Here is a 19,998-nt window from a genome sequence, read left to right as displayed (position 1 = left end):
ATGCAAAAATCCTCAAACAAATAACAACACTGACTTTTTTTTTGTTTGTTAAATCCTTGGAGAGGGCAGGAGCACAGAAAATTGCTTCAACAACTGATTGCATCCATAAGCATATTTGTCCTTCTTTCAGTGCTCTTTATGGTCTCCGTCCTCTTCCAGTTTTCTAATCTCTGCCTTAAGGTGGTTGATGTTCTCTCTGCTGGCTTTGAGTTTGTCTTTCAGCTCCGCGATCTCTTGGCTTGTTCTCTTCTTTGCCACTTCCAGTTTCTCCTTGGTCCTCTGCTCCAGTTCACCGACTGGAGAAACGCACAGACATGAAGACAAAAGCGACTCAAAACTTGTGAATGCCTTTTTGTTTTGTTTTTTAAAACAGTGTTGAATATATGAATACATACACTCCGTCTCATGTTTGTAGGCTCCCAGGGTGAGTTGCCTCGATGTGGTCAGTAGCTGCTGCATCATGGCTGTTGGATCCTGAAAGATCTGAAACGCAGAAAAACGACGCATTCAGAGTTCTCGCTCTCAACAATAACATACAGCGATTGATGAGCTCACACAAACTGATATACAAACACCGTCAGAGTCTAAACCAATGGTACCATTTCATCGTAGAATTCAGACACAACTGTCTTCTTGGGCATGGCACTGGAATCTGACTGGAACAGCTTCAACAGGTGGTACAAGGTCACCTAAGAAAACAAAACCAGAAATTCAAGCAATGGATACAGGCACATTTTAAATAAGCTGATCCTCATAGACAACTATATATTACTTATCAAGTGCTGAGGATTACACAGTGCTGTTGTGTAAATATAAATCAGATGGCTTTTGATGTTTTTTTTCTTATAAGAAACCATACACTAAAGAAGAACCATTTAAACTGTACACTAAGAGAAATAGCACACCACACTCAAAAGTGTGTATTTCTTTTATTTATAACATGTGTATTTGAAATACTAGGGCGGTGGTTTAGACACTCACCTAACAAGTGATTTGGTGGTATATAAATAAAACTGATTAGAAAATTTTAAACTCTAGCTCTCTCCTATATGCATCTCTTGTTCCGTCTCCCTCTTCCCTTTCCCCTCACCCCCCAAATAAATCAAAGCAGATGACGGAGAGCCCGCTCATCTATCTCCTTAACCACTTATCTAATTCAGGGTCATGGGCTGGAAACTATCCCAGATGTCACAGGGTGAGAGGCAGGGTATACCTTGGACAGGTCTATAACAGAGCTAATACAGATTGAAAGGCAACTAATTTAGAACTAGTTACCCTAACATGTGTGACTGTGGGAGGATGACACTGAGAGAAGCTACGCAGATACAGGGAGAACATGCTCCACACAAAAATGGCCCAGCTGACCAGGAAGGACAAACTTTGCTTTGAGGCAAGGCTGCTAACCACTGTGTCCACATGCCACTCAAGCTCTAAAATGTCTATCATCAAGCAGTCAAAATATATTAAACCCCTTTCATTCTGGTCCACCTGTATGGTGGATTCAAACCCTGGACCTTGTTGTAAGGAAACTGTGATGACAACTGCACCACGGATCGCTCAGCTTTCTCTGAAACAGCTAAGTAACTATTTGTGTTGGCTCTTACAGGTCTCTCATTGGGATCGATGAAGAAGATCTTGATGATGATCTCAAACTCCCCCCAGCCTGTCTCTGTGATTTCATATGGAGGCTTAGTGACCACTGGAAATAAGAGAAACACAGAGAGCTTCACAGAATAATGAATTTTCTGAAAAAGTGTCATATATTAAAAATGGATAGATTACTATTTCCAGTAAATCCTTCAATATTTCATACTTGCAATGTAAAGAGTCATCTCACCTCTCAGAGGGTTACCATAGCTCTCATGTAGCTTGAACTGGATCTTTTTCACATAAGCTGACATATCCTGGTAGAAAAGTATTTTTTAAGTCTTTTCAAACAGCATTTTGTATCGTTTTTCAGGTAAATGACACATTTTGTAGGCCCTGCTAAATCCCTCTTACTGATGTGGATGCCTCACCTCATTTCTGTAAGGCTTCACATACACAGACCACTGGTGTGTGTGCCCATCCTCTTCTCTCTTCTTTCCAAAGTAGCGGGCAACATTCCCAAACACAATAGGCTTCACAATAGTCACTCCCTGCAGCCAACAGAGAGAATACAGAAATTTAAAAACAGGCATGACAACGGTACAAGTGGCAAATACAGAAGTACATAAATTGAATCCGACCACGCGATTTTCGTCAAGTTATCTCAATCCACGTTAAATTATTCTGCTCATTGTTTTAAATGATATAAAATCACAAAGTGGTTCGCCTACACTACACTAGAGTGTGGCGTTAGTTACGTTACCTTAACGCGCCCCCCGGAATCTGGACCAAATTCAGTCATCTTTTTGAACATATTACAACTAAAACAGTGCCGCTAATCCTTTAGTGCGTTATGCAGGACTCTTTGTTGTCCTCTCAGCTTTCTTGTCTAAAAACCTTGCCATTTAGGCATTAAAAGTAGGCGTTACACACAGCGTACTACCATTTTAAACTGCCAGCCAAACAAGCGCCGGAAGTAGGTAGTGCAACGTATTAATCTGTCCTGATAGAAGGGCTACCAGGATTCTAAGGTTCCGGGCCCGGCGGAAGCAAGAACGTTTGCGGCCATTACAAAAGCAACCAAACTATGGTCAATGAACCTTTTAGTTCTAGGCTTCTGTGATTTTTTACTTCAAGTGACATGATGTCTAACATGACTGACAATACAGAAAACAGCAATTACTTTCGGCAATCCTGTTTTCATTTGCTCATTATACTGGATATTTTCGTCACTTTTAAGGTCTAAAAATGTATTTATCTGTCAATGTTTCTAGTGAGGAAAAACGAATCACTTACGCAATGCTATTTTAAGTATTCGTTTTATCCAGCAGAACATTCACAATCGGACAGGATGTCGACAATTTTTACACAATAGTTAAGTTTTAAACCTCCTCACACCTGATGTTCTGCACTTCTGTCCGACACTGTTTTATACTTTAACAACCCTTTACCATTATATTAGGATGGACTTAAAATTCTGTTCAAAAGTAAGCCTTCAGGTCTAACACTTAAGGTGCGAGGTCCAGGCAATCTCCAATGGCAAAACAAGTGTTTTGGCCTAAAGTTAAGAAAATACTTTTGGACATCATACGTGATTTTTAAGCAACTGCTTTTTAAGCAACTGCTCCAAAACAAAATTTCCTTTCCCACACTTGTTTCTAATAAAACGAAACGCATTATGCACAAATAAAACAGAACCACAAAACAAACTTAATTTGTATACTTTATTCTTTGAGAGCAAATGATAATCTATTTACCTGCAATGTACCACTACATGTAACCATTATTGGCGGTAGAAATACACCTGAACCTTAACTTAAAATCCCAAAGTTACAGTGGTGATACAAATTCAGCAAGTACTTTGCCCAAGTGAGACCATTTAATATGGAAGCTCATTTCATTTTTTGTAAAGTCAAAAACTATTTTACTCATCTTAAAAAACTATAACCTCAATTTGTAGCAGAAACATGTTTCCAAGTCATCATGCAAAGGCCCCTTTACTAGACAAGTGTGATTTTAAAATAAAGTATCTAGAAACCAGCAGCAGTTAGTAACTAACTAGCAGTTAGTGAAAACATCTTAGTCATACAAATACTGAAAACTCATAAATACATATGTATATACTTTCCAACTGCTTGTGCAGTTTAAAGACTCCCGCAGTCGATCAGACTTCTTGTTTCTTCACTGGTTGTGTTTGTAGACCTAAAAATCACTTACCTTTTCGTGCTGCGGAACAAAAGCTAACACAAAGAAAATGAAACCAAATTCCTGTACAAATGCTCTTATTCTGGAGGGCTACACTTCTGCTTAGCTTGACCAGGGCAGAACTCCATTGGAGTTACCAAATTCAATGCACAACTAAAGAAATAATTTAATAATTTAAATAAAAACGAATAAAAAAAAAAGAAAGAAAACAAGGCACATGTATAGTATTTTCCCCAAACAGCTCAGCAGGAAATAAAATGAGGAAAAAGAGCAACTAACTAACATCAAATTAAGCCAATATCATTAAAAAACATGATATAGGGCCTTAAAACTTTCAACATTTTAAAACTAACTGTTCAGAAATAGCATCATTATATTCAAAAAGGTCCCATTTTTTTCTTTTTTTTAATATCAAAATCCAATTTACATTTTGTTTACATTACATCACACTTTCAGTGAATTTGCAAGGATACGGAGCAAAGGCACTTACATTCCCCAATAAGTCACTTTCTGAAGTATACTGAAAAAGAATACACTTCAAGAGCAAGACAATGGTTTCAAAAGATGCTGGTACAGTTTCCTGCACAGCCTGTCATTCAAATTCCTGCTGTGACTCTGAATCCAAAAGTTTTACATTCACTGGTTACGTTTGAAAATAAGGCATTTTCTAAATTGTTACGGAGTGAAATTGAAATGACATTATTAAAAGAATAACCCCCAGAAAGACAAGGTGTCAACACAAGTTTCAGATTTTTTTTGGGAGCAAATTAAAAATTTCACCAATGGCGATAATTTCACAAAAATGTGTTATGTTGTCTGCATGCAACTTTGTTCTCGTTAAAAACCATACAAAAGCACCATGTTATTGCGCTGTATTCATACTGATTTGCATTTAAGACACCCGATGACACACTGCAGCATCAAACCTCAACATACCTGTAATTTCCTGATTTCCATTAACTCACATTTTAAAAACTGGTGGTATAATCGTGTTATATCATGTGTGCTGGGAAAGCTGTGGCAATGTAATTTACACTTGTTTTTTTTTAAAAATAATTGTAAGTTATAATAAAAATAACTGAGTAAAAGCTAAACCAGTCATTGCTATTTTCCCAACCTTGCATGAAAAAAACAAACAAAAAAAAAAAAACCCCTAAAAGCTTCAACAAATTGCTGTCCGTCCATTTTGACAAACATGCAAAACAATAAAAATGACAGGTGGCAGAATGTTTTACACTGTACCGACAAATTAAAACGCACTTTGTTCATGGTTTAGTTATTTAGATCTATCATGGAAAAGCCTTCAAAATTCAAATACATAAAACATGTAACATCTAAAGTGAAAGGCATGTAACAAACTGGTTCATACTTCCCAATTAAGGAATAAACACTTTCACTCAAGCTTCAACTATGAAGGCTGCTTGAATTAAAATCTGATTTTAAATCATTATATGACAGAAGTGAAAGACAATTTGTTCATGCGGTGTTTCAGTGATAATTATTTAGCGGAATTACAAAATAACCCACCATCAAAAACCATTCCAAACAGCAGGGTCTTCTCTTTTTTGGTTTAGCATGTTGACTATGTAATGCAACATAAGATAAAAACAAACCAAAGTGACTACATCCTTGCCATTTACCAATGTAAAAAAAAAATAAATAAATAATAATAATAAAAAATCTAAGTCAGTATATACATTTAATATAAATGAACGAAACGTAGAGGAATTCACTGAATGCAGAGTGTACCTCAGTAAACATTTTTTATTACAACACCATCTAATTTTAATCAAAAAGCAGAGACATTTACAAACGTACTAGCCATGAAAAGAATAAATGAGAACGAGAGAGTGAGGGTAGGAGAGAAAACATCAAGCACATACCTTATAAAAACTAATCTCTAAACTGTATATACACACACAATACAGCGAGCCAAAGAACAAGAAAAAAACAACAAAAAAAACAAAAGGGTGTAATGTTTGTGTCTTCTATTTGGGGATCGTGCAGGCCATTTATTTATTTATAAGTCGCAAAAAAGCATCACGCTTACTTTTCATGTCAAATAAAACATCATAAAAATAAAAGAGCTGTTTGGAAAGATTCTTTTGTCATCTTTAGTTACCATGAGTATAGAAGTTTGGATAACATAGCCTTACACAGGTCAGGGTCTTCCATCCGCTGCTCTTAAACCAGGCAGACAACAGATAGAGAGAAGGATGGGTGGAGAAGGATAGGAGAGGAGAAATGGAGGGGGTGGAGGAAGTGATGGTAGTTGTGTTCCTGTCCGGTCATGCACGGAGGGCAGGGAAAGAGTTCCTCCTTTTCCTTCCATCCATCCTTGATCCTCGTAAGCTGAAAGGTGTCAAAACGAAGGGTGGAGTTTGGTTTGGAGCCAGCCCAACAGTGAACATTTTCCCCACTCATCATTAAACCTCTACACTACATACACAAAATTTACACCAGGGCTGGGTTCAATTCACCGTCACTCTGAGCCACGAGGTTGGAGTTTGTTCAAGTCATTTTATCTTAGCAAAGGCAGTGCAGACAGAGAAGCCTCTTACACGCGGCATAAATGGCACTATGGTATTTAACTGCTACTCTTAACACTCTGTTGGCTGTGTATTGTCCCCAACCCTAGCAAAGACACAGAAACATATCATGCACAGTTCAACAGCTAACATTCAAGAACTTAAATTGAACTCTATGAGTATGTACACGCACACACAAAGAAAAGTATTTCAATCTTTTGTCAAGTCTGCGCTGCAACTACAGAAACATGGATTTCAAAGTATGTACATGCATATACACGTATATACATGTACAGATGTTTGCATGTGGCACTTAACTCTTTTAGACATAAAAATATTGATAACCATATGTAAATGCACTTAAATACCTGGGGCAATTTTGTTTGTTCCATTACAGAATTACAAATTCAGGGATGGACAATGGTTATAGTGTCTAAATGGCCAAATTGTGTATGACCATTTCGTCTTGTTTACAATATTATTAAATGGTGTACCTGCATCAACATTAGGTAATACTTTCAGAATATTAAGTCTTACTTATAGCGTTTCAATTAATTTGGCTCTCAGAGGACTATAAAGTGCAGAAAACAGAAATAAATAACCTTTAAAACTTACAGGGAGTTTTATTGGAAGACCTGAGCTAAAAGTTTTTTTTCCTTTGACAAGTCTTTAACTATAGCAATAGGGATTTACCTTTCAATTACCTCCAAACATTTCAGTATTTGTCATTATGACCAGCAGGTTACATAACGGAGTACACTGAAAACTTTGCTCACTGTGGCAAATACCAGAGAAAACCATGGTTGCAATTTGTTTAAGCTGTATATTTAAGTGAAAAGACAAAGGACCAAAACAGTAATCAATCAAAAAAACAGCTATGAAGGAAAAAGCACATACGGCACATCTAGTGAAACCTTTCCTGCGCAAGCATACCAAGAGTTTTAATAAAACAGAAAAAAATATGACAGTGTGATTCTTACGGTGTCGCAAACATGGTCAAAGTCAGGAAGATGGAATATTTTGTGCTTGTAATGCTTTGCATAGACAAAGTTGAGCATGCAAAGTACAGGAGTCAGAAAAAGCTACCTCTAACCATAATTGTAAAGGACAGCAGCAGTGGGATTACAGTTCTACACAATTTAAAGCACCTTACCAGAAATTTGTACAATTTTAAGATGAAATGACAAAAATTGTGATAAAGAAAGTCATTTCAAACTTGTTGTTTCAACATTAAAATCACTGCTTCACACGCTGAAATGAAGCCAGATAGAACTGGTATCTACACCAAAATTCAAGTAAGTACAGGTGATTTTTTTACATTGTTTAATGATTCAAATGCATAATGAAATTTGATAGGTTTCATAATCTGAAAGGTTTTCTTTACACAGTATATGCCTGCAGACAAAAGCAGTTGAGCTTACAGCCACATCGCACATCTCAGTACTCCTCCCATAATCACACTTGACATAACTGAACTTTTCTCAAGGGTGAAACATTTAAATTATCAGCCCAATAAATCATTTATATCGGGTTCATTATATTTCATATAAAACTTTAAAATGTGTAGTAGGTGTGTCAGTTAATACAGAATGGAAATGAAACGGGACAGAGCCAAACCAGGGTCAAGCAGTCCATGAAATAGTCTCAGTCCACTAACTTGGCTATGTGCTACAAAAGGCTCGGCAAATAAGATTGGGCCAATACTTACCACTGCCTAGCTTATAGACTGCCGTCTAATCTTTCACTGTTATTACTTATGTGTGTATGATATTTCAGAAAACTACTCACAGACAGCTCATTGAGTATGAAAAAGGTACACATCTTTTTCACCAACTAACAGTTCATGTGTTATATACTGTAATAACTGTGGGGCTAAATATTAAGAATTAAAACCATGTCCATTTGCCTTAGCTCAGCTATAAAGTCAAACATTTTCTTTTTCTATATTCTGGCCAAAGGCCAAAATTAAGGACATGAATTACATTTCAACCATGTTATGGACATGAAGGCTGTTTGATTAGCTATAACCTAAACCGTTTGACTCTGGTTTGACATGTGTAAATAGCTTGGACATTAGGGCTGCACCCCCCAGCACACATACACCTACAAACAGGCTGAAGAGAAAGCATAAAAGTAACTTAAGCCTGGTACAAACACTGTGCGTTCTTGCATGGAAACATGAACAGATAAACAGTGTTAAGCACATCTCGAAACAACAAACGGCCACACTACAAGAAGAGGAGCAATGTACTTGGCACTCAATCTCAATTATTTTCCTCTTTAACAAGCTCACAAATATCAGTAGAAATGCAAAGGCATGGTGCAATGGAAAAATTGGGACATATCTCACCATCAACATTTTTGCTCGCTTAATTTTGATCTTTAGTCATTTTTACTGCAAACAACAATTTATAAATATTCTTCAAATGCATTTTGGTGCTTGACACATTGCAATAGGCTATTAGGCCTTGTGCCCACAGAGGATCTCCAACAATGACAACAAGATGGCTATTAAAGGAGACAGCAGCAACTTTCACATTTATTAGTTAGATTTTTTTTTTTTTTTTTTTTTTTTTAAATTTGGACTTAAAATGAAAGTTAATTTACAAAAAAAAAAAACTTATGTATTTGACAAAATGTAATCTTTTGTTGTGAGGTTCTTGGTGGACACAAGGTTTTGCAGGAAAAACGTGAGCATGTAAAGAACAATTTTGTGGAACAGAGACCAGATCAACTCAACAAGCTAGAACTGACAGCTAAAATCAACATAACTCTCCAGTATTTACATGACAAATTGCCTTTAGAGTTTAAGTTACATTCTTTTGGCTACTTTCAAAATGCAGCAACTCCATAAGTTAAACCACCCCAGTTATTATTTTCCAGTATAAGAGAAATAGGCACACAAACAGGGAACAATGTGAATATATAAATATCTTTCCAGTGGGTGGAGCATAGTTCATGCTGTTTGAGTGCAAATACATGAAGATATCTTTAGTGGATAAAGCACATTTAAAATCGGGACAGATATTATTTGGGAATGGGGGCAACTGTACAGAGATGCTGTAGGGTCCACGTAACCTACTCAAGTCTGCTTTACATGCAACACTGTAGATATCTCAAAGCTTTGGCAGTAAAAGACAGCCAAAAAACCCAAAATGGCTGAAACACTATATCCAAAGAAGCCCCAAAACTTTTCACAAGTTAGCGGGTTATTCAACGTGCAACTGAAGCAATGGAAGAAAGCATCTTCACAAAGAGATTACATAACGACTTGTGAAACCCTGACTCTGAAAATCCCAGACAAAAACCAGCACAGGGCAGAAAGGCAGCCTAAAATAGTTGACTCAAATCATTTGAGAGCAATACACTATTAATGATTTTTGTATCCAACAACATTAGGTGCAAGCTGACAATTAGAATGTTCAGATAAATGCATCTACAACCACAGCACCAGTTAAAATTGAATTAGCTTGGATATAATGCTAAAAATAGACAAAAATCTCACATGCCTGCATGATCTCTTTGCTAAATTGGACCGATTAAACTGAATGCTGAAGCCTAACTCACTGTCATGAATGTTATGCAACAGTACAAGTTCTCCCATAAAATTGTGACTTTCTTTTCCTGAATCATGCAGAGCCCTCTAAGGGTTAACACTGAGAATATTTTTCTGGACTAGGTTTGTGTTCTCTTGCAGTAATGTTTTCTCTGATCCATGTTAAAAAAAAAAAAGAAAAAAAAAAAAAAAAAAAGCTAAACTCTATTATGAAATTGCATTATACTCATTTTGACCACTACACGAGTAAGTTGACTTTCAGTTGTGACTGTTCAGGCACAGGTATTCAGTTACTACAGAAACTAGAGGAGCTCTTAGACTGTAGCTGTGATTTTTGACTAAAGTTGTTGGAAGACAAACTGTCAGCGTGATAGTGGCTGTGACCACAGCTGTGCGTTAGTTACGGTTACAGTTGTGACATACAAGGAGTCGTTTATGATAGGTCTAACATTGAATGCACATGGAGAATATATGTAACTTGTATTGAATATACTCTATTTCTGAACACTTGTGGTATTTTAACAACTAGCATTAAAGCATTTTAATAGTACAGCAAGATCTCCACTTCAGTCCATATGCAGAAATTATATTACTATGAGTGAACGCCACAATGGCCTACAAAAAATAAAATAAAATAAAAACTCCAGTGTAACCTTCTGGGGGAGCTCCACAGACTCAAAGAGCTTAGGATCTAAAAACACTGATTTTCTTAAGCTTGTGCTAGCTTTTAACTTTAAATCACTTTTTTTTTTTTTTTTAAATTGTGTGTCAACATAATAGTATGATAATGCAAGTTATTATGCACAGATCTGAAATATTAACCAATTCTCATTACACAGACTCTGCAAACAATTTGATTTCAGCCACTGTTGAATACAGGCTGACCTTTGCCTCATAAAATGATTAGATGTGACACTGCGTGTAAAAACCACACCAGCATTTGGATATTCAGTAACATATATTTTGACAGATTATTATGTCAAGGGGACAGGCATTTTTCCCTCCTCCACTTCACCTCAACATCTTAAGTTAAGGTGCAATTATACAAAAGTGAGCAAACACTATGCAATAAAAACATTCAACTTGACACAGGTGAAATGTCAGGTGATATTATTGTCATGCAGATATGGCACAATGACATTAGTTTTTTTTTTAAGGGGTGGGAGGGGGCAAAAGTCATAAGATGTTGACACTGATAAATGTTTAACTTCTCTGAAATATCACAGGACAATGATAGATTTCAAATAACACACTAAAACTGGAATATGTACAACACTATGAATGAAACATTTACAAAATGTAGATTGGTCTACTACTGACAAGGTGTAAAAACAGTAATCAATTCAATCTTAACAGACCATATAAAATCTTAATTTGTACGAAATACTGTAAAAATGACTGTACAGTATTGTGACACCCAAATCTTGCCAATCAGGATTGAAGCGACCAGTACAAGCCCACTGATAAACCAAACTTTGGGAATTCACATATAATTAATATGGCAGTTCTGAGTGTTGATATAATAAAAATCAGGCACATTTGGTCCACTTGCCACAGTTCCTGGTAAAAGCCAAAATTCTGATAATTTCTACTTTATTGATGCAAAAACTCTTTAAATTTTATAAAAAGAGTAACTGCAAAAATCATCTCAACAGGTAACGTATGCTATTTTCTTGCCATGCACAGGTGCATACAACTTTTATTCTAAAATGTATTTGTTGTAATATCCAAAGCAACAAATGAACTTTGTAATTTACCAGCCTCTGAAGCCTGCAGACCAAAGAGTACAAAATACATCCAGAAATCCAGTGACTTATATTTTCTCATTTCAAAGGGACTACAGCGTAGATACAACACTTACAGACTCCACACTGTGCCAAAGTGAATACATCAAGTGTGTATTTTGCACATTTTGTGATACAATAGAAATTGTGATTACCACTGAAGAAATATGGTTTAAGTTGACTTACCTTATACCTACCTGAAGACAGAGGACTGAGTTTTGAAAGCCTTTTCGTTGCCTACCTCTTACTCTCCTCATGCAGTAATTTAATATTTTGATGATAACATCCATTATCAGATGTTTAACCATTATTTGGGTGTAAGTAGGATTTGGTTTTGGGATTTATCTAGAGCCAGTGAATCCAATGAGAGGAGGTGTGCAAACAGAGAAGACTTTAAATCTCAACTGTGCCACTTTCTGTTTCTGTCATGCCGTCTGAGCCTAAATTAGTTTGCCACAAGGTTTAAGACAAAGATGCTGAAAAATACACAAAAAAATAAAACTGGTACCCACCTCCTTTCTGGCTAACGGTGCCGGTATTCCCTCTCCCTCTCTCTTTCCCGGTCACGGTCCCGATCCCTCTCACGATGACGATCTCTCTCCCGACTGCGTTCTCTGTAATAGTCCTCATGCCTGTCGCGGCTACGAGATTTGTGTCGTCGACTCTTTTCTCTTGAGCGACTGTGGTCACGTTCCCTGGAACGTTCTCGCCTTGCAGAGACAAACGAACATCAAGTTACAGTTGTGAAGTTTTTAATAAAGTTCAAACACCTACATTTTCTTTTAGTATGTAACTACCTGTTTCAGTGTAATATTTAACAGGCTTACCTTGACGCAGAGCCATAGCTCTTTGACTCAATGCCGTGGAGACAGTCCTGCAGAGAACTGATGAGGACCTTGCAGCGGTCGTCTGCGGACACTTTGGACTGCTTAATCAGACTGATGGCTGTCACCAAAGTCTCTATAGCACTGCCATAATCACCTAAAAAGAGAAAACAGTGGAGTAAACTTTTCATCCATCCATCCTCTTCCACTCATCCTCATCAGGGTCGCAGGCGGGCTGGAGCCTATCTCAAGTGTCATAGGGCAAGCAGCCGGGTACACTGGTCTATTGCAGTGCTCTTTTACTTCTTTGAAGAAATTTAAGTTTTCCCTTACTGACAACATGTAAACGCACTTATTTAAATGTATTGGAAATATATCACCATTTGCCTTACCTGCACTGGCATCAGAAACTGCTCTAGATATGGCACTGGAGGATATGGCTCTGTTCCTGTTCATGATCTCCTCAAACTCTGCCTCACTTAGAGGGGTTCGTGATGTGTCCATGTCCCTAAAAAAATAACAGAAAAAAAAAAAGGATCAAGCATTAATTTATTTTTAATTCACAGTATCCAAGTTCTAGGCTACCCGAGCACAAACAAAAACCTCATATTGAATGTGTATATATAGTGGTTTAATTTGTTGTTCTTCTCAGTAATTGTTCTTACCGGCCTCCAGGCCCATAATCTCCTCTTTCATATGGTGGCGGGCGGCCGTATGGGTCATTTGGTCCCGGTGGACCTCGGCTATCATTGGGTGGCATGCTGTTGTTGCCAGGGGGAGGAAAGAAGGCAGGGTTCACGTGCGGCGCTGGTGGTGGGCCACCTGGCGGGGGACCTGGCAGATGTGGTGGTGGAGCCAATGCCATAGGCGGGCCAATAGGTCCAGGAGGACGGGGTGGAAAGGGTCCTGGAGGGGGTGGGCCCTGCTGAGGAGGTGGGGGACCAGGTGGAGGACCATAGCCTGGAGGAGGTGGACCTGGAGGCAGGGGTCCCAGTGGTGGCTGGCCAAACTGCCCAGGGAAGAGAACAGGTGGAGGAGGCCTATCACCACGATTTGGAGGCCCAGCCATGGGAGGTGGAAGACCCTGGCCTGGAGGTGGAGGTCCTGGAGGTCCTGGGGGACCTGGTGGACCGGGTGGGGGGCGTGGAGGACCCTGCATGCCACCTAGAAAAAGAGCAAATTAACAAAAAAGACAAGAACAAAAAAAAAAAAAAAAAAAAAAAGAACATGAAAGAAGTAAGCTCCAGTAAACCAAAATTATTGTCTAGAATGACACAGACTGAGCTCTCCACCTCTTTCTACAAGAACAAGTAACTGGCAGATTGAAAACATAAAATGTATACTGGCACAGTCGATTTGTGGACTCATTTTTGAAGTCTAGTGGCAGCCTGTATTTTTCTATGTATCTTTTGTACAGTGATACCTTTAGGTACCAAATGTCAATTTAAAGCAGGGACAGTGACACAAAGATGAAAGAAAGCCATTGCTGCACAGGACAACAATTGACGAAAAAAGGTCACAAATGACACTGAAAAATAAATCAAAAGGAAAGTGAACAGATGAGAAGCTATAGTTTCAAGCAGGCGTTGCCGTTTTAATTAAACAAGGCCTTGTATTGGACTGGACCCTTCTCATTAACACTTGACTCAGAAGATGCACTGCTATAAGTTTCCAGAAGCCCTAAAGAGAGTATATACAGTGTATAAACTGCAATGTGAAACTAAGGAGTTTGACTGCTTTACATCAATTACAAACCTGCGAAAAGAATTTTTCCAAAAGTTTAAAAATACGTTTTTTCTTGACACTGGGCCATTATGTCACCTGAAACAACTAATTTACCTAAAATGTACTTAAGCTCAAAAAAACAAAAGCACACGTTTATTTCTTTTGGTAAAAATGTTTTAAAATTTAAAATGCTGCCACATGTGGGGCAAATAATGTAAACTGTCGATTCAGAGTAAGCAATGAAGATCAGCTGCCTCGGGGCAGTAAATGTGACAGTTTAATTTGTCAATAAAAAGCCAAAGCTAGGATTATAAGGCCATCTAATAAATCAATTAGATTAATCGAGGTATTTCACCTCTGCTACGCCAGCTCCCGTTCCTGCCCCCCGGCTGGAAGGGATTGAAACTCATATCCATCAGAGGGCCATCTTGGTGCCTAACCAGATCTGGTCTCATGCCCGAGCCTAATGGGGAAAAAAGCAAACCAATCACAACTCCTCCCTTCAGAAACCTCTACCTGCTAACCGAAGGCCTGTCGCAGCCCAGCGGGACGGGGCACCAGCCACTAAGCGAAAGAAGAGATATGAAAAGGGGGAATGGAGAACAGCCTGCTACTCCATTCTCTTACTGCTTCTGACAAGCAGCCAAGCCAAGATTTGTAAAGAGGTAAGTTTGGCAGCGTACCAAGTCAAGCTTTGAGAAAACCTCTAAGTAAAGGAATGGTGTTGGAAATTTTCACAAGCAGGAAACCACACCATGAGAAGGATCAACTGTTCAACTTGAGGTTAAGTGAGACAAAAATTCAAACCAGACAAAGAAGGAAACATGCAAAGAAAGCCCTGCCAAGGGAGAGATGAGAGATCCCGCAATAGTAAAAAAAAAACATACTAGATCAGATGAGCCATGATCCCATGCAGGTGTGAGTAACAGCAATGCCTGGACTGTGCTACCTGAGCAGCACTGCCAGACAGAAAGCAGAACTTCCAAGTTTTTAAAACACTTGTGACTTTAAATCTGATGTGCTGTAACATTATATGTATTTATTTTTTTTCAAATCATCACACAGTCGACAATACTGAACAGAAATAAACTGACCTACAAAGTTCAATATGTGATTTAACACAACCTCTGCCAGCTGTGGTGGATCCATACATGACAGGTTGCACTTTTTGTGAGCTGTGTGTCTTTATGGATTTGCTTATATCCACAACACATCCACTCATGAACTCGTTTTGACTGCCAAGTCTCAAAAACTAATATATCCACCTCAAGTTCAACTATATATCCCTATGAAATGTGGTTAAACAAACTTATTTTGGTAATAAGCCCACTCAGCATTCAAGACAACGCAATCCATTGATTTGGAACGTTTCTGCCCCTAATTTATTTTTGATGATGAATTTTTGAATATCAATATTCATTTCTCAAGTAACTGAGTGTTGTCCCATACTACCAACACATCTTGCTAAACTAACCAGGAAGGTGTGGTGGAGGACCCCCAGGCCCTACGGGACCAGGGAAGCGGTCTCCTCCAGGGCCAGGTGGTCCGGGGAACCTGCCTCTCCCTCGGCTGCCCATGGGAAAACCGCCACGGGGTCCAGAACCAGGAGGACCAGCCTTTCCTTCCCCAGACATCTGACCTGTCTGGGTACCTGTGAAAAGACAAATACAAACTCATTTCATATGTAATCATTAATCAATATGTGCACCTGGCTAAGAGACAAAAACAAGGATAAATTACATGTATGAGTTCATACATATGCTAAGATTAAACACAGGTCATGTAACATATGTGATGTACTGTGTAGTCAAATATATTTATATTTAGAATAACTCACATTCCAACATGTGCAAATTTTTTACATAACTTCTTTTAACCAGCACTGATCTCTTCGGATAAATAAACCATGTGCACACTTGCCCTACTTACTTTTGCGTGATTGCATTTCAAACTGGCTGAGGGACTGCTTGTTGCATGGTGTGACAATGGGATTCTGACCATGGAGCTCCCTCTTTGACAGCAGCTCCATTAACTTTCTGGAGGATGCCTCTGAACCAACACACACCAGAGCAAACCTGGAAAACACGCAGAGGGCATACAGTCAGACAACTGATCGCATTAACATCAATGCACTGTGAAATTCTGAGCTGATAGTAATATCTAAACAAGGTCACTGGCACTCAAGAACATATGTCTTTAGAAACAACAGCCTTGTGGTAATACAATCATAAAACTGACTCAGTGTGATCCCACCCTGTACTCCTAACACGAAATATTTAACATACTCTTTGACTTAGTCCAACTGCATCATAGAAATAAAATACTAAAGACCTCACCCTTTTGACTGGCCATTGGCTCGGTTTTCAAAGAACTTTATCTCCAGCACATCTGTGATGCCTATCACCCGGATAGCTTCTGTCAAGTCCTCATCAGTTGTCCACTGCAAAAACAACCCCAAGCAAAATGGCATCATGTATGGATCACAATTAAATTTGTAAGTCCAATTTTTAGACAATCTGACACTCACCCATGTGAGGTTTCCTATGTACAGGGCGATTCTTTTTCCAGTGTAGGTGTACACCACGTTGGGCAGGGAGCTTTTCCCTCCCTCTGTGCCACCTGGGGCTGGCAGTGAATCCAAGTAATCCCGGTCTTCTGGAGCATCACCATTATTGGCTGATGGGGATATTACGTCATCATACAGGTCGATCTGCTCATGAACTGGGTAGTCAGCTTCCTGTATTAAGAATGCAAGAAAAGATCAGTGAAGCACTTAATATCTAGAGCTTGATAATGATTTGATGTTATTAACACCAAGGATATAATTTATCAGCTTCTATGTCTGATCTGATTCTGAATCGGTTTCCTCACCAACACCAGAATAGCAAACCTACATTGGTTTTCACCATCACATTGTACAAAAAGGTTTCCTTGTAACAGGTGTGCAAAATTCCCACTGAATTGAGTTTGATTTAATTGTTTTTGCAATAGGCAGTTGTCAGAAAAACATACCAGCACTCATTAAAAAGATGTAATTCACTATTGAATCAATTCAAGTTCAATAACACTAGCATCATGCAACTGCTTTATGCTGACCAGGAAAAGTCAATTTAGGGTTAAGGTTCACAGCATATCCAGATATTGTAGTATGATAATAATAATAACAGCATAAACTTGTGATCAGCAGATAGTCGCAAGCTTCGTAGAACTTATATCCGTATCAAATTAATTTGAAGTGGTTTATTTATGCACCCTGTGCAAAACCAATTGCTTCAATTGGGACAAATTAAAAGATTGGGGGTTTACTTAACCAATCTGCCAAAGTCGTGACTTAAATATATCCGTTAAATCATTTTATTCTAATACACTGGCTTACTTAAGTTCAAATTTGATCACCTGGATAAATTTATGCGTCGTGACTTTCCCCAAGCATGAATGCAAACTGAGTGTTTGCATTATGGGTCAAACTCAAGTATGTTTTGAAAGCTGTTTAGCAGTTCGAGACACAACACTATCTTCACATTGGCTAAGCTGAAATTATAACCACCGTCACAGAAAAGGGGCGTGTGGAGAAAAATATCTTCTGAATAGCCCCAACATTGACCTACTCCATGCTAACAACATGCCGTGTTTATTACACTATTCAGAGCCTACTAAGGTTGGGCGACTGCACGAGTTTATCGACGATAGGCTGAGGCTATCGTCAGCTATTGGCCTGACCATTGTCGGTTGGAAAATGTTTATACAACCTTAGAGCCTAAAGGCGTTCGGTTTAGCTTAAAACTTCTCTTTATCAACTGAAAAAAAGTAAAGACTTACTAGACACGACAGCGTGATAGCTGTGAATTAGTCAATGTCAGCTCGCTAACGAAAGTGCGTTTGTTTGTCTTGCTAGCCCGCCACTAACGACCATGCCAAGGCCTGAACCCAAGCTACGCCGTGAAGACGGCTGCTTTTAGCATTTACTTGAATAAATAACAACGCACATCACGAAACAACTGCAGCGTGCATATTAATTACTAAATACATGAAAAGTCGTGTTAAATGTCGACAACCCCACGAACAAACAAAAGTCTGCAAAGCACGCCGATAGCAGAGGCTGCAGGCTTGCAGCATGTTGAAAAGGCCTTGTATGTCAGAGAGCCTCTTTAGCCACAAAAGCTCGCCACTTTGTAGGTTATAATAAATATAGCAGATTATACAGATATTAAAAAAAATAACACCTATAAGCAAGGTAGGAAAATATGTATTTATTACCTGGCTGAACTCCTCCTCGACGTCGGCGTAGATGTCGATATGATCCACACCGTCCGCCATTTTCCTCTGACTACCAGCTCTCACCGCCTGCGGTGCAGACTACAACGACGGTACGCCACAAACAATGAAAAGAAGACAGGCAACGAGCGCCCCCGCAGGTTAATTTCATTCATTACAACATCACCCGTGTAGACCACGGGAAAATCTGTTGCAGTCACCACTGACTGTGAAACAAAAGCCCACCGTGTTAAAAAAGCAAAACTTATCAAACAGTTTACATGTTTATACATCCTCTTGCTTTACTTATGATTTATAGCATGTGTGACATCAATTTTAATTATATGGCCCCCTTTTTTTTAGCCTTGAGACGACGTCCCACAATTTACTTGCTTTTGAGGATATTCCCAAGTCTGGCTTTTACCCAATTTATATGAAGGGAAGACTTTCTATTACAATAAACTGCTTTTTGTTACAATGCTTTGGACATCAGGGAAAGTTAAAAGACATCAAAACCTCCAGGGCTTTGCAGAGTTTGAATGATGATGTAAACTACCACAAAGAAAATGACACACAGAGAAATACACTTCTGTCTTTTTTTTTTAGTTTCACACAGGAGAAAATATAATGTGAAGAGACACAGAATATGTGTGTTATAATTATGCCAATCTACCGTCACATCCTTACTGACAATACAGGAGATTATAAAGACTGTTGTGTGTGAGCACTAGGACAAACTCTTGCTTTTCTTTTAATCGCTACAGTATTTATTCAACAAGAGAGCTTGGAATATAATATATGTGGGGTATTCCCCCAGCATTATTAATGTTTTCCACTTTGCACTAGACAAACACAGTCTTTGCCCCATATTTAGTTTGTTGGGATCTGATCACCAAAACTGCCAGGCTGTCGTATCAGAACCCCTGACTGGTATAGATTTCAGAGTGAAACTCGGAACATTGCATGACCATATTTGTTTGCAGTTTACTTGTTTAGGTATTTAAATAATATCAAACGAGCTGTGAAGCAAGAGGCTTGAATGCAGCAATTTTAGAACTTTTAATTGACAATTCACTAGAGAGAAAAAAATAAATAAAAATAATGCTAATATTGCATTGGTGGTCAGGAGGATGAATTAATCTTCCCTAAAACTGCCATGTGTCTACTGGTGGTATTTGAAACTGGTTCTTTTACACATCAAATTAAATATATTTTATTAGTATGAAGATGCAGTGATTAGCAGTGTCACTTGAAAGCAAGGAGCTTCCTCTTTTGTGCCTCCTGGTCCACAGGGGCCTTTCTATATAATGTTTTATGTTTTACATTTGCCATTCTGGATGCTCTGGGATTCCCCCCACAGTACTCAGACGTGCATGCTTAACTGGGGGTTTTAAGTTGGGTGTGAGTGTAGATTTTCTTTGTTTTCTGTCTATCTGTGCTAGACCTGTGATGAATTGACAGGATTTTATGCATTCAAACCAAAGAACTTCAAAGTACGAATGAGTACAAAGCTTTGACTATCACTGAAATTCCAG

At 38.5% G+C, this 19,998-nt stretch overlaps 2 protein-coding genes across 4 annotated transcripts; both read right to left on the bottom strand.

The window, feature by feature from the left end:
* Positions 1-4: 4 nt before the first annotated feature.
* Positions 5-3,235, bottom strand: yeats4 (YEATS domain containing 4). The gene is made up of 7 exons (XM_026147647.1): positions 2,351-3,235; positions 2,019-2,138; positions 1,838-1,904; positions 1,605-1,699; positions 600-689; positions 396-483; positions 5-296 (listed from the first exon to the last, which is right to left on the bottom strand). The coding sequence occupies exons 1-7, from the start codon at positions 2,399-2,401 to the stop codon at positions 127-129; spliced, it is 681 nt and encodes a 226-aa protein (XP_026003432.1). The 5' UTR covers positions 2,402-3,235; the 3' UTR covers positions 5-126.
* On the bottom strand, positions 2,100-18,600 carry cpsf6 (cleavage and polyadenylation specific factor 6). Of its 3 annotated transcripts, none has more exons than XM_026147645.1 (11): positions 18,467-18,600; positions 16,737-16,946; positions 16,546-16,649; positions 16,139-16,284; positions 15,684-15,860; positions 14,565-14,672; positions 13,150-13,648; positions 12,877-12,992; positions 12,488-12,641; positions 12,173-12,370; positions 2,100-2,138 (listed from the first exon to the last, which is right to left on the bottom strand). In XM_026147645.1, the coding sequence occupies exons 1-10, from the start codon at positions 18,524-18,526 to the stop codon at positions 12,184-12,186; spliced, it is 1,761 nt and encodes a 586-aa protein (XP_026003430.1). In that variant the 5' UTR covers positions 18,527-18,600; the 3' UTR covers positions 2,100-2,138; positions 12,173-12,183. The 3 variants fall into 3 exon arrangements, with proteins under 3 accessions (XP_026003430.1, XP_026003429.1, XP_026003431.1); XM_026147644.1 differs by lacking the exon at positions 2,100-2,138 and adding an exon at positions 3,298-6,144; XM_026147646.1 differs by lacking the exons at positions 2,100-2,138; positions 14,565-14,672 and adding an exon at positions 3,298-6,144 and having other exon boundaries at positions 18,467-18,599.
* Positions 18,601-19,998: the final 1,398 nt, after the last annotated feature.

This window comes from Astatotilapia calliptera, chromosome 17 (genome assembly GCF_900246225.1).
Source record: "Astatotilapia calliptera chromosome 17, fAstCal1.2, whole genome shotgun sequence".
Classification (NCBI taxonomy): domain Eukaryota; kingdom Metazoa; phylum Chordata; class Actinopteri; order Cichliformes; family Cichlidae; genus Astatotilapia; species Astatotilapia calliptera.
Note: the sequence above shows the minus strand (reverse complement) of the source record. Positions and strands in the feature narration are given on the sequence as shown.